Source organism: Opisthocomus hoazin, chromosome 1 (assembly GCF_030867145.1).
Source record: "Opisthocomus hoazin isolate bOpiHoa1 chromosome 1, bOpiHoa1.hap1, whole genome shotgun sequence".
Lineage (NCBI taxonomy): Eukaryota > Metazoa > Chordata > Aves > Opisthocomiformes > Opisthocomidae > Opisthocomus > Opisthocomus hoazin.
Window position 1 is genome coordinate 155125138 of NC_134414.1, and position 13347 is coordinate 155138484.

Consider the following 13347-nt stretch of genomic DNA (forward strand, 5'->3'; position numbering starts at 1 on the left):
AGCCAGCAACTCTTGGATACTTCATAAGGAGGAAATAAAATAAGGCCATCCAGGACTCAGCTCTGCATCAGAGGTTCCCAAAGTGCAACCCACAAACCATCTGTGACCCATAAAAGCCTTCCTATTTAGCTTGCAAAGGGACTTCATTGCGGCCATCCTCAACAGAACCAGTTCATTAAGTCTGAAGCAATAACAGATTTCTTCCAAGTGGACTGGAGTTGGGGCAAGTGTCTGGGTGCCCAGGAGACAGGAGCTGGCTGCAAGCTCTGCAAGGGCCCAGCAAGCTCTGCAACTTGGTGCTGTGGATGCCAGCTGGCCCCAGGAGTGCCACCTTGTCAGAGCCACACAAGGTACACCAGCGAGCCCCAAATCATGGAGAAATGAGGAAGAGTCAGTAAGAAAAGCCCTGCCTCGCAGGGAGGATCACTACACATTTCAGACAGCTCCCCTGCATTGAGCTGTTCACCTGCACACCCCAAAGCTCTTCATGATCCAAACTTGATGATCCAGGTCCCAAACAGATGGGGAACATTTGCCTTACCAGTAGGCAAATGCATTTGCAAAGAACTAGTATTTGGGATCTTAATGATGTATTCATTACCAAGTTATCATCAGTTCTTTAAGTCTAAACAAAAAAAAAAAAACAAACCAAAAAACAATCCAAGATTTACTTACTTCAGTACGGCTAGGAAAAAAAGCATTTACTCCATTTTTACCACAAATTTAAGGGGGTAAAAAACCCTAGAGATGCTGTTTCCCACCTATAAATAAATATTTTAAGTTTCGATTCATATTCGAATAAAATATAATTCACAACCTAAATATAGATGTGATCCTTAGGAAGAACATAATAAAACACCCAAACATGACGACTTGAACCTTTTTAAAATTTTGAGATCTTTACCAATGTGGTAGATTTATTTCTATCTCAAAGCACCATACTCTTTGTCATCCTCAATTTAAAAGCAAAATTGAGCTGCTCTCTTACAGACTCTTCTGTGAACTCTGCCACTGCTTTCCCAATATGAAGCAAACTGGGAACGTCGTACATGAGTGCCACTGGGGTAATAGCAGCAATGAAGATTCACCAGTTCAGATTCTAGTACTACAATGTTTTTTATCAGTTATACCTCATCTTCTGCATCCGCTGCAGAAGTTAACTTGAGCACAGCTTCACACTTCTCTTGGAAACAGCCTGCAACGAAGTCAGCATGTCTCATGAACACGTTCATTTCTTCACTGGTAACTGGGTGGTTCTCACTTACTTGAGCCATCATCAGCTCTAACAAAGTAACTCTAGAAGCAGAAAACAACTTGTTAACGAAATCCACTAAGCCATACAGAATTATCAGCAGAAAAAGCAGATACAGTTAAAAATGATATAAACAATTAGCATCCTAGTAACAGAACTGATTTTTAAAAAATTTAGAAGTCTTATGAACAAAGGTAATCAGTTCCTGTTCGCTGGTTTATTTCTGCACACCGTTAATTTAATTCATCATTCAATTAATACAATCTGGCCAGCCAGTCAAGTCAATATTTTTCTCAAGTCTATTTTAATTTCTAATTTCTTATGTCCTGAAACACATTACTGTGACTGCATGTTCCGTATGTCTAAAATTTCCACCGAAACAGCTCTTAAAAGCTGTTGTAATGTTTAGCAAAATAAACACAGACTGTTTGACAGCTCCGTTTGAAAACACCAGCTTTGCCTTCTACGCAGTCCTTCACTACTTCTCCTCCTCAACCCTAAACCAATTTTGAGCAGCAACAGGGGAAATAAAAATTGATATGTACACTCTGCTCTTCACAGCTGTTCTATAATTGCCACTAGATGGACTACAGTAAATCCAAGTTAATTATTCATAAAACCAGTAGAAGTTACTCAGTGTATTAAACCAGCGAGTAAGTGGATACATAACGAAGCCGCTCTATAAAACGTACTTGGGCCATTTATTTTAACAGCTTTCATGCAGTTTTATTTCCGATATCCCTTGATGTCGTTAGGGCAAACTGGGAGCACTTTGTGGCAGCAGGACTTTCACGAGGCAGAGCTCCTCCTACAGCTTCCCTGCTCAACTCCAGCCCAAAGAGCAGACGGGTGAGCGCGGTCCCACTGTAATTCTCTCAGCCCAAAGGAGCACTATTTATTGAATGAATTCAAGAGCAGGCTTAGGGTTTTCTTTCACTAAAATATTTGCAATTCAGATGGAAGGGCTGACATTTAAACATGTGGAATAGTTCAAACGCTTTTTCTTTTTTTTTTTCAGTTTACCAAGCAGGTTGTCACAAGGGGAAGAGAAATGTCTTTCTGTGGAAAAAGCACGGTCACTGCTTTATTAACCTCCAAGAACCCACCCCTATTAATCACGTAACAGCTACTCAGTTCTTGCTAAACCCAGTCCCCAATGTCATTAACACAGCTGCATGAAACAATTATCTGAACGAGGACAAAAAGCTTTTTCAACCCGGCAGCACAGAAACGCGCTCAGCACGCTTGGGGAAGGGTGGACTGCAGACAGAAGGCTGTCAAGCACCGGTAACCTCTCTCAGGCTTCGTTTCTGTAGGTGACGGAGCGCCGGCAGAGAGCGGTTGTTCTGTTTGCTCTGCAGGTTAAAGCTGGGTACCACCGCTTGCCCATCCACAAATGACCAGAGTCCAGGTACCCAACACCCTTCACCGAACGAAGGTCTTTCAGATTGGGCATCCTACATGAAAATCCAGTGAAGTGCACAGACATGTCATTCATCCCCACGACAGGGCTACATTTTACATGCCAGTTTTTGTCAAGTTTAGAGCCTTTCAACCATATGCTCAGCTAAGAACACAGGCTGCTCATAGACTTTATAATTACAGGAATAATTCCAATAAAATATTATCATCTCCTGCATAGCAGAACTCCAGTCAGCTGTTGTTGCACCAATAACCCAAATAATACATGTTTAAAAGTGACAAGCAATCCTTCTGCTAAGAAGGTGGAGGGTCACCACATACTTCCAAAAACTGTATTAGTGAGACGAAATTGTTGCCAACAGGGAAGTTTTTTGCATCATTCTTCCTCTTGCAATATAATCAGGTGCCCTTTTAGACAACCACAACCCTTCCAGAGAAACAGGAGTGACATTAAAACACCACCTGTATGTAATTTCTTTTAAAATTTCCTGTTTTCTTTAGGCATTCATGTCAAAAACCGTTCCCCTGAGTTTTCTTCCAGGCACAGTCATTCACGACACGGCCATCTTCCCCCTGAATTTCAAGCAAGTTTTGCCATTCAGCCGACGGTTTCCCGAGAGCAGCTCTTTTTGTTCTGGTGCAAGTTCCCTTGCATTCCTTTCTCCTATTGTTTCTCTCAGTTTTCTTCCAAGACTCGCCCGACTTTTTCCAAGTTAGTTCTCCCACACAATGCAATTTGCTCAGTTCTTTTAAATGATCTCACAGCTGTTATGACTGAGTTTGCTCCTGCTTGTTTGCCCGTAGCTAAGTACAACAGATATAACAACCGTTAGTATCAGTTTTAGCATGTCTCATCACGAATTTCTGTAACACTCGGTTCAATATCTAACATATAACTTTGTATATTATATTTATGATCATATTTCTATTTGGAAATGATCATGCTTTAAGTGTCGTCTTCCTCTTCTTTAGGCATCACTTAGGAAGACTTCTTGTTAAACCTCTTGCCTTTTTTCCCCCCTAGCCAATTTTAAACCGGTTCTTCTTGAAGCTGACCAAACTGGCAAGACCTTACAACAACTACTATAAAATATTTGCAATCATCAGTAAAACACATTGCTGTCTCCTCTAGTCTGCAAATAAACCACAGCAATAAAGTGCATTTTAGATCTGGAAGCTCATTATTACAAAATAAAGTCCTGCTAAGCCTGTCGAAAAGTAGTATTGTAAAATTATATCAATTTTAATACTGCCAAACAATTTTTGTATCAAGCCTGCCTGGTTTATAACCTCTTAGCAAGTGCCAGACACTGTGGATATTCTTTCTCTGAGACTGAGATTTCTCGTTCCTGAAACACTCCACTGACAGCAACGGTTCTATGAAATGACTTAGCTCCTTCCTTGAAATTTTAAATTCTTCCATCTTCCAACGATACTTGGAAGCATCCTATTAAATGAAAAATAGTAAATATGTGAAGGATTACAATCCAACGCTACCTTTAGCTGTCTGAGTATGACCAAGAATGAAACCCCACCACCACACTGACGTTACCAGCTCTGTAGCTGAACATCAGCAAGACGTGCTGCCGCGTACACTGCTCGAATCGATGGCCACATCGTTCACTGGGAAGGCTTCACGTGAAATAACCCCAAAATCAAAACTACAGATGCAAGTATTTGAGCATCTTAAAAACAACCAAAGCCACTCAGTTGCATTTTTGTTGCTGTTAGTGAAAGCAAGACTCCTTCTTAAAAAGGACAATATAGATGTACTCATTTGGAAGATTTTTAAATGTAATTAGACTCATCCAGGCATTAACTTACATCGTCCATGCTCAAGGTTAACTTGGATTAAAACAAAGCAGGCTTTTTCTAAAAAATTCTGCCAAATACTTGCACACTTGTGCAGGGAAATCTCAAATCTGACAAAGAATTCAAGAATCTACAATCTTTTGGCTCAAAACCGTAGTCATATGTTTCTGCAACAACTACTTGCAGAGAAACCGCAGGCATTGTCACACCATCATAGGCTTTTCAAGCCAAAATACCATTAAAAAATCTGATCATATTATCACAGCATTCATTTCAGGCCATTTGCAAACTCAGACATGCAAAACCAAAGTGCTTAAAATTGTTTGGAAACGAAAGAGAAAGTTGTCCAGATGTCAGGAATTTGTCTTTTAATTGGAAATTCAGATTCCAGAGCCACTTCTACAACGAGCACTACTTCACGGCACGCGCCACGGCCACCGTATCACAAACGCACTAGATTGCAGTTGCAGGAAATACTCTGAATAGCGCGAATACTGCGAACAGCGTAAATAACTGCGGTTATGCGACTGCATACACTTTGGTTAACTAAGGCAACTGCCAACTTTAAGAGTCACCACTAACGTATGTGTTCGCAAACTTGCTCAGCATAGTTAATTTCGTTTCAGTAAATACATTTAAAGTAAGCGTATTTAATGTGTGTGTATGAGAATACGGTAACTGAGAGTTACCATATATTCATGAGCTCAAGCTGCTTCCCCCAGACACCTCAATACCACATCTGTCCTTTCTTCATTTATGACTTAGTCAGCCTTACCGGACACCCAATGCGGCAAGGCTTGCGGTGGAGGCTCTGTGTCTCGTTTTGAAACCATGAATTCCCTATGCTTTGGTTTATACGGTTACTTTTTTCTCCAGTTAATGACAGTCAAAATGTTTTTATCTGAATTGGATTTGTCTCCTCATACCTCTCAAAAGAATGCAGTCTTAAATATGCTAACGCTATATAGGAAGATGCCATGGTAGGATTTTCTTCTATAGCTCAGATGCAAAAGGACTATTTCTACACCACTTCTGTACGTTTGACAGTAAATTCACAGAATCACAGAATGGCAGGGGTTGGAAGGGACCTCTGTGGGTCACCCAGTCCAACCCCCTGCCGAAGCAGGGTTACCTACAGCAGGCTGCAGAGGACCTTGTCCAGGCAGGTCTTGAATATCTCCAGAGAAGGAGACTCCACAGCCTCCCTGGGCAGCCTGTATCAAGTTCATAATAAACTGTACTGTGATTATGTTTTCGAAAAACTTCACTGGGTTTACTTGATTTGCAAAACTCTTGGGACTGACAATAAATTCAGCAAATATGCTGTGACCAGCCATCCTGCACACGATCATCCATATGATGCTTACACCAAAAGCCTTTCAGTCGAGGCAGCCGATCACTGTCCGTAGCACGGCGCGTGCAACAAATCCAGCTGCGATCTTTCAAGAAACTGATTACATTGATTGGTTTAAGCACAACTGAACGCCCTAACCCAGTCCTGGCTGTCCTCAAGAGGATTACGAAAGCACACAAACTGCCATTCGTGACACTCCCCGAAAGAACTAGATCCAGCTCATTCACTTAAAACAGTGTTTTGCACACAGTAAGCACACAGCTCGTATTTGCTGCCACGTGGTCAGCCTGAATAAAGGAAGACGAGACAGTATTTCCCTCCTCACCATTCCCATCCTTGTTTTCCATCCCATACATATACTTTCATGATATTTTATCTATGGTTCTCAACCTATCATATACTCTTTCTTTGCCTGCCATCCCTTTTGTTTCTTTAGAGTCTAATCAGCGTCTGTACCCCCATTTGTAATAACACTGTGGCTTTAGTCAGAGCAAAAACCAGACCAAAAAAACCCCATTCAGTAACTGCTTTGTTTACTGCTTTGTATCTCACCTGCAAAATCTACAGGGGGAACTTGCAGTTTCCTTGGGTGTCTGAATAAAGGAAGACGAGACAGTATTTCCCTCCTCACCATTCCCATCCTTGTTTTCCATCCCATACATATACTTTCATGATATTTTATCTATGGTTCTCAACCTATCATATACTCTTTCTTTGCCTGCCATCCCTTTTGTTTCTTTAGAGTCTAATCAGCGTCTGTACCCCCATTTGTAATAACATTGTGGCTTTAGTCAGAGCAAAAACCAGACCAAAAAAACCCCATTCAGTAACTGCTTTGTTTACTGCTTTGTATCTCACCTGCAAAATCTACAGGGGGAACTTGCAGTTTCCTTGGGTGTCTGAATAAAGGAAGACGAGACAGTATTTCCCTCCTCACCATTCCCATCCTTGTTTTCCATCCCATACATATACTTTCATGATATTTTATCTATGGTTCTCAACCTATCATATACTCTTTCTTTGCCTGCCATCCCTTTTGTTTCTTTAGAGTCTAATCAGCGTCTGTACCCCTATTTGTAATAACACTGTGGCTTTAGTCAGAGCAAAAACCAGACCAAAAAAAACCATTAAGTAACTGCTTTGTATTTCACCTGCAAAATCTACAGGGGGAACTTGCAGTTTCCTTGGGTGAACAGGGAACAAAGTAGCCTCATTGAATACATAAACACGATAACAAGATCTTCAAGCAGTTGGAGGAGCTGTAGAATTATAGTACAGGATTTCCCAAAGTTGAGTATTCTGACAAAATAATTTTTTTATCTTCCCCAATTAAAGCAACTGCAAATGAGCTTTTTCCCATTATAGCAATGGCCATTTCCCATCAATTCATCATACATTTACTCAAAACGCTTGAAGGAAAACTAGTTAGTTTCTTTCAAGGTGAAGGTTTGTTGAAGCTTTTTATATTTTCAGTAGTGGAAATACTAAAAGATTAAGTAATCATGGGCATCTCCACACCTGCGCTTTTTAGGTTCTGCTAACCAGTATCAGACACACTTCCAACTTTAGTAAAGGCTTCCTTTTAATTTATTGTAATTGTAACAGGAGTGTGAACAGCTGAGGACATTTCAAATTCAGCTGTAAAACACTGCAGGGTGTGGTGCCCTTATGAAATCAAGACACAGGCATCAAATCTTTTTTTTGGGCTTTTTTTTTTTTTTTTTGAACTATTTCTTTACCAAGTAATGGCGCCAACCTGGATTCTGCAACCCTACATAAATCACTGCCAGTTGTGGCTAAGCTGTAATGTTAACCAACCAATTTAAAACCATTACTGACATCGAAACATGTATTTAGAGATTTTGTGCCAACTATGAAACCACACAGTTTTTCAATCATGTGAACAGGATACTCTATATGGAATGCTAAATACTAAAAGCCACATTGGTTTTTGGGGTTACCTTTCTTGATTGCTCAGTTTGGCATAGAGGGCTTTTACCAGCTCTGGACATTTCAGCAAATGGTCTGTAACAATCAAGAACCTAAAGGAAAAGAAAAAAAAAAGCATTACTGGTGCTACAAAAACAGCATCTACATTCACTCCAAATGGTGCTGGTTATTTTTACTTGTAGATGACAGAGACATACTTCTGGTCCTATTTGCTGATAGATACAAATTGGCAGAAAATAATTGCACATTGTTCTGCAGTATTTTTCCTAATACAGTACTGGCCATTTCCCATCAATTCAGCACACTTTACTCAAATGCTTGAAGGAAAGCTGGTTAGAGCCTTTTGCCAGTCACACAAAAGGCACACCACAATTCAAGTAATAAAACACTCATCCAATTGTTCATGCATCTCAGCAAAAAGCCAAAGTTCAAGCTTGAAAATTGTTATGCTACTCGTCACAACACTGTTTTTAAAAGCCCATCAAATAGTCAGGAAAATGCCCAAACAATTTGTCTTTAAAAAAAAAAAAAAACAACTAACAAAGAACCAAAGCAAATGGAAATTTCTTTGTCAGATGTAAGGGAGTAAAATACTATTCTCAACTTACAAAAAATACCAAAAAATACCTTCCTTGTGTAATAGGGACCTAAACTGATAACCAAATCTATCTCCTCGCGCTACAAGGCAGGTAAGAATGGTCAGTCTACCCTTGTGCTCACGCCAGTATTTTCACTGATTGCTTTCCCAAACACCATTCACAGCGGTCAACAGCAGATGCTAGCCAATTAATTTCAACCCAGACATGTATTCTCAGCAATACAGGAAAACAAAAAGGCTGTAAAAATATTTTGCTCCTCAAATTGCACTCCTAGGACTACTGACAGTATTATAGATGCTGCAAAGGTATACGCATAAACTACACATTTTTAAAGCAGCGTGTCTACCTATTAAATATAAAATAATTACAGGTCAAATCTCAGAGCATCCTCTGACCTCATGAAGCTCTTGAGAAAGAACAACTAAAATAATACGAAAACCAAGCGATTTCAATATTCTTTCCACCTCCTCCCTGCTTGTCACTTTGCTGACAGCCTTTTATTCTGCATACCCGTAATCCGCTGCAGAGCTAACACGAAGATCACACTGAAATCTTCCAGCCTCAGCAAGTACTTTTTGGACAAATACTCAATGACTATTGGGGAAATAAGAGAACAAGAGGTCCAAAAGATTAATAGCTGTTGTATTTCTAACGGTAACTGTGGATATTTGCAGCATCTGGTTCAGTTACTGTAAACTAGACATTTTTAACAGCAGGAGGGAGAAAAGCTATTTTGTGCTGTGGGTATTTCTACTGATATTTGTGTGCACGTTCGAGGAAAAATAGTATAGGCATAGGGAATCATCAACTCAAAATCAGCATTCTGAGAAGCGTAGCACTGATTCAAGAGTTTCTCAACACCAATTTGACCCTACAGACGTCCCCCAAGTCAACAGGGCAGCAATGTGTATTCCAGCCGAGCAGTGCAGACTCAGCCGTAACGACTGAACCGAGCCCTCAGCAGGGCAGCCAAGGGGAACACTGCGACAGCTCCTGACCCGACAGCTCCCAGAACACGAGTCATCCACCGTGCTACCTGCAGAACCATAATGACTGACTATTTTCCAAGGATTTGAGTGGAAACAAAGGCTTTTATCTGCAACTGCAAAAGAAAAAAGCATAATAATTGGAGTTATGCAGCACACTGCACTTAGCCTCATAACGTACAATTTCAGCTGACAATGAACTATAGTAAAAGTGCATTCAAGGAGACAATCTGAAGCCTGATTTGCAGTTGGGACTATGAATTTAAATCTTAATTTTCATGACTAACGTTATTTCGAGGAAAACTTGATTATTTGCCTTGTAGTTAAAAAGAGATCAATAATTATCACAAAAAGATCTAATGCTACTAGGTGCACATTAGTGATTACTGCTGCAAAGTGGAAGACCTGTATTTTAGTCGTTACTTGGGTCTGCACTCTTGTATTTATTCACACACACCTTTCATGTTCTGCAGACCAGACCTCTACTGCTCGAGGAGCTTGTGGTATTTCAGAATAAAGCTTCTGCTTATGAAGGAGCATAGACTTCTGTATAAGCTTCTCACCTTTTTAATTTCATGACACGATGTAACACCTCGGAAATTTCTGCTTCTGTATAAGTTTCTCTTTTACCTTATCCACTTCCTGCGTTACTGTATAGAATTCCTGAATTACTGTAAAGAATAGAGCACTGGCATATTTTACAAGAGCATCACCAAGAGATAACAGAAGAATTAGTAGTGGAGTAAAGCACTTGGAACTCTTGCTATGGTAATAAGCAAGGATGCAGCAAATTAAACCTAGTATCTTTAGCCCTCAGCTCTCCTGTTTTTCATTTGGGGCAGCAGAGAAGAACAGGAAAAGTAAGATTATCCACAACTCTGAAGTAAAAAAAAGACATTAAGTTTTGGGTTTCTGACTGAATATGGCATTTCAGATGCACACAAAAGGCTTTGGTAGGAGATTTAAAGTCTCTTTGGGGGCCAACAGCAGAACCACTGGGATAAACTGAGGACCACTGTAATTTAGTGAAGGAAATGGTGAAAATTAAGGTTATGCAAGTGTAACACAGTAACAAATGAACAGTGTCAAATATGCCAATTTTCTTGACTTTTAAAAAATTATTTGGCTGAAATCCTAAAAAACTCAAGTGCTTACATAGTAGATCAATACAGGAGGAGATGTTCAGTTCAAAGACTTCGCAGTGGCACAAGGGCTGCATTGTACCCGACTGAACTTGAGAAGCAGCCAAGATGAAATGGTATAAGCTACATCTGTGCTCAGTATATTCCAAGTGACCACTAAGCTTGCTCCAGTCAAAAACGGGTGTAAGCAATCAACTTCATCACCAAAAGTCATGCTCCATATTATGCTGATTGGATCCCATTAGCAAGTTCAGAGAACAATGTCCTCCTCCGTCTCCGAAAATGAGGAAGAAAACCCCCACAAATTATTTAGAAGAAAGAAGAAAAAGATACGGCGATTCTCTGTTTGGTCAGCAAACTGCTCTTCCCACCTCAAAACCAAAAGCATTTTTCATCAACCTACAATAATGCCACTCTATCCAAATTATTTACTAAGAAAAAAATAACTATTTTTACTCTAGTTTAACAAATCTGACAAATCATCTGAACTGGAAGAAAAAAGGAAGAAAATTTAGACAGCTAACCTTTCAAAGCTGTATCACCAGCCTTTTTGGATAGTAAAAAAGCAATATGCTTCATGAGGAATTGTTTGGGACTAGAACGTATTTTAGCAGTGGAAGTATTTTTTGTCCTTACGCAAGAATACAAACACCCTATCAAAACTATAAAAAAAAAAAATTACAAGTATAAAGCTATGTAGTAACAAATAGAACACGCGCTGTCACAGAGACCTCTACAAACCAGATAATTCTTCCCACTCAAACACCAGCACTTCTCGCTCAAAAGAATAAGGAAACACATTTCCATATTTAAGGCCCAACCCCAAGTATCAAGCAGCACAATGCTCCTCTCCTGAGCCAAACCAAGCACGACAGAGAACATCCTTCCACCTTCAAAAGGCACTGCCCATAATGAATGCATCCTCCTTGCAGGCCACAACACTGTCCGTGAAGACAGCTCTCAGGTCTGGAAGACCAAATTCAGATTATCTGTAATATTTCTCTGATTCAGGAGACACTCCCTTTCCATTTAATAGCTACATCTGAAAGGCACTAAAAATAAGATTTATTTTTACTTATGCACAATGTTGGAACAATTTTCTTCTGAAGAGCTACCAAGAAAAAACTGGAAAATTATTAGCAATACAATCACTTCCTGCTCCCCCACCTCCATAAAATGTACAAGAAGAAAGAGGTGACAAGATAAATAAATGTGTGAGGCTGGGCTTCGAAAGATTGAGGAAATCTGTGCCAATACACTGCTACTGCAAATAGAAAGTAGATGCTACTCAGACCTCCACAATTAAGGAAACTTTTCCAATTGTCAGTACTATTTAAAACCACAGTTGAACTTGGAACTTGCAACATAACTCCAGCTTTCCTGGAATTAAGAACTTTCTGGAGAGTAGAAGGGGGTGGGGGACACCCTAAACTGTCAGAGAGAACAGACAGAGTTGCCAGCACAAATTGAAAAGGAAAAAAAAAAGTAACATATTCTGGTTTCTCCACCACATGTATACCAATTAAGCAACAAGCACTCTACGGAGGAGTTCCATCTTTGCCTTTAAATCTGCACTGATGGGCCAGACTCCTTGCCACGCGAGCACTAGTTTCTGTCCACACTCCTTTCTGGAAGCCAGGACAAAATAACCAAAGGCAAAAAATGGGGAGGGAGGCCCCACATCCTAATCTTTACAGTCATCATTGAGCTGTGGTTTCAAAAAAGAGAACGTGGATGTTCAGAAAATCTTACTTCCAATGCCAAACAGCTGACCACACTCTTAATATCGTTTTTCTGGAAGCCAAAAGGCATATTACGCCTCTTATTTTAAAATGGAGGATTTTTGTTGCTTGCTCTTCAGGAATCAAAAATACAACCTGCTTTTTCTTTCCATAGTAGCTACACTGCCCCATGCACACACTCGGAAAAACTGATGACAAGCTATACTCTCATCTCTAATGGAACTACCAAAGTATTTCTAAAATAAACAGCTTTTAGAATATACATTGGTCTCGGTTAGGATAAATTATAATGTAATTTTGTACTACTTTTTCCTAATTATTTTACAAAACACATACGTTTGCAGGGTCAATATTCTAAAATAGATCTCATGCGGCACGCTGTGCTGGTTTCTTTTCTAAACACAGCAGCTTCTAAACTGTGTGACACACTTTGCTGCTGCTGATTAACACAAACTCAAAAGGGAGTGGATGTAGATGTGTGGGGAAACACAGAGGAAGGACTTTTTAAGGGCTCCACAATTTCCCAGAGCTTAAGGCGTAGCTCTCTGCATGTTTTAAGAAGTAGCTTTTACTAAAAAAAAAGCAAGCCAGCGCTCGGAAGCCTTTCCAGCACACTGCACATACGACATGGGTGACTGCTTGTGCTTTCTTCTTTCCTTGGAACTGCAAGACAGTTTGTTAGAGGACTCTTGAGATGCTGGTAGTAACCACATAGAGTGAGTAGAACATACACTTCAGTTACTGAACAGTGTATTCCAGCTTTGTTTCCTAAAAGAGGGATATATCTAATTCCCAGAGAGCACCCTCTGATAGGCAGCTGCTGTTGAAAGAAGGCAGCACAGGAAAAACAGTATCAGCTTATGGAGTAAATATATTTGCTTACATGTTTAAGGTATGTTCAACTTCGTGTGTCAACACTTCAGAAGAACTGAATTAGCACACCATTACAGAGGCATATTGGAAAGATGGAAGATACACAGAAAATAAATTACTGTCTCACAAGGGCTTGAAAGCCATTCTGGCTCCTTTGAATAGAAACAGAAGATGGAATGTAGGGGTGGAGGAAGCAGAACCCAAAGATGCATAAT

At 40.0% G+C, this 13347-nt stretch overlaps 1 protein-coding gene across 10 annotated transcripts in view; it reads right to left on the reverse strand.

Annotated features, from left to right (window-relative positions):
* Positions 1–13347, reverse strand: part of ATXN10 (ataxin 10) — a 113419-nt gene that overhangs the window by 59846 nt on the left and 40226 nt on the right. For all 10 annotated transcript variants that reach the window (XM_075442598.1, XM_075442615.1, XM_075442575.1 and 7 more), the window contains 2 exons: positions 7802–7882; positions 1131–1296 (listed from right to left, as the gene is read on the reverse strand). In XM_075442598.1, coding sequence (XP_075298713.1) covers positions 1131–1296; positions 7802–7882 — 247 coding nt within the window. The remainder of the gene's footprint in view (positions 1–1130; positions 1297–7801; positions 7883–13347) is intronic.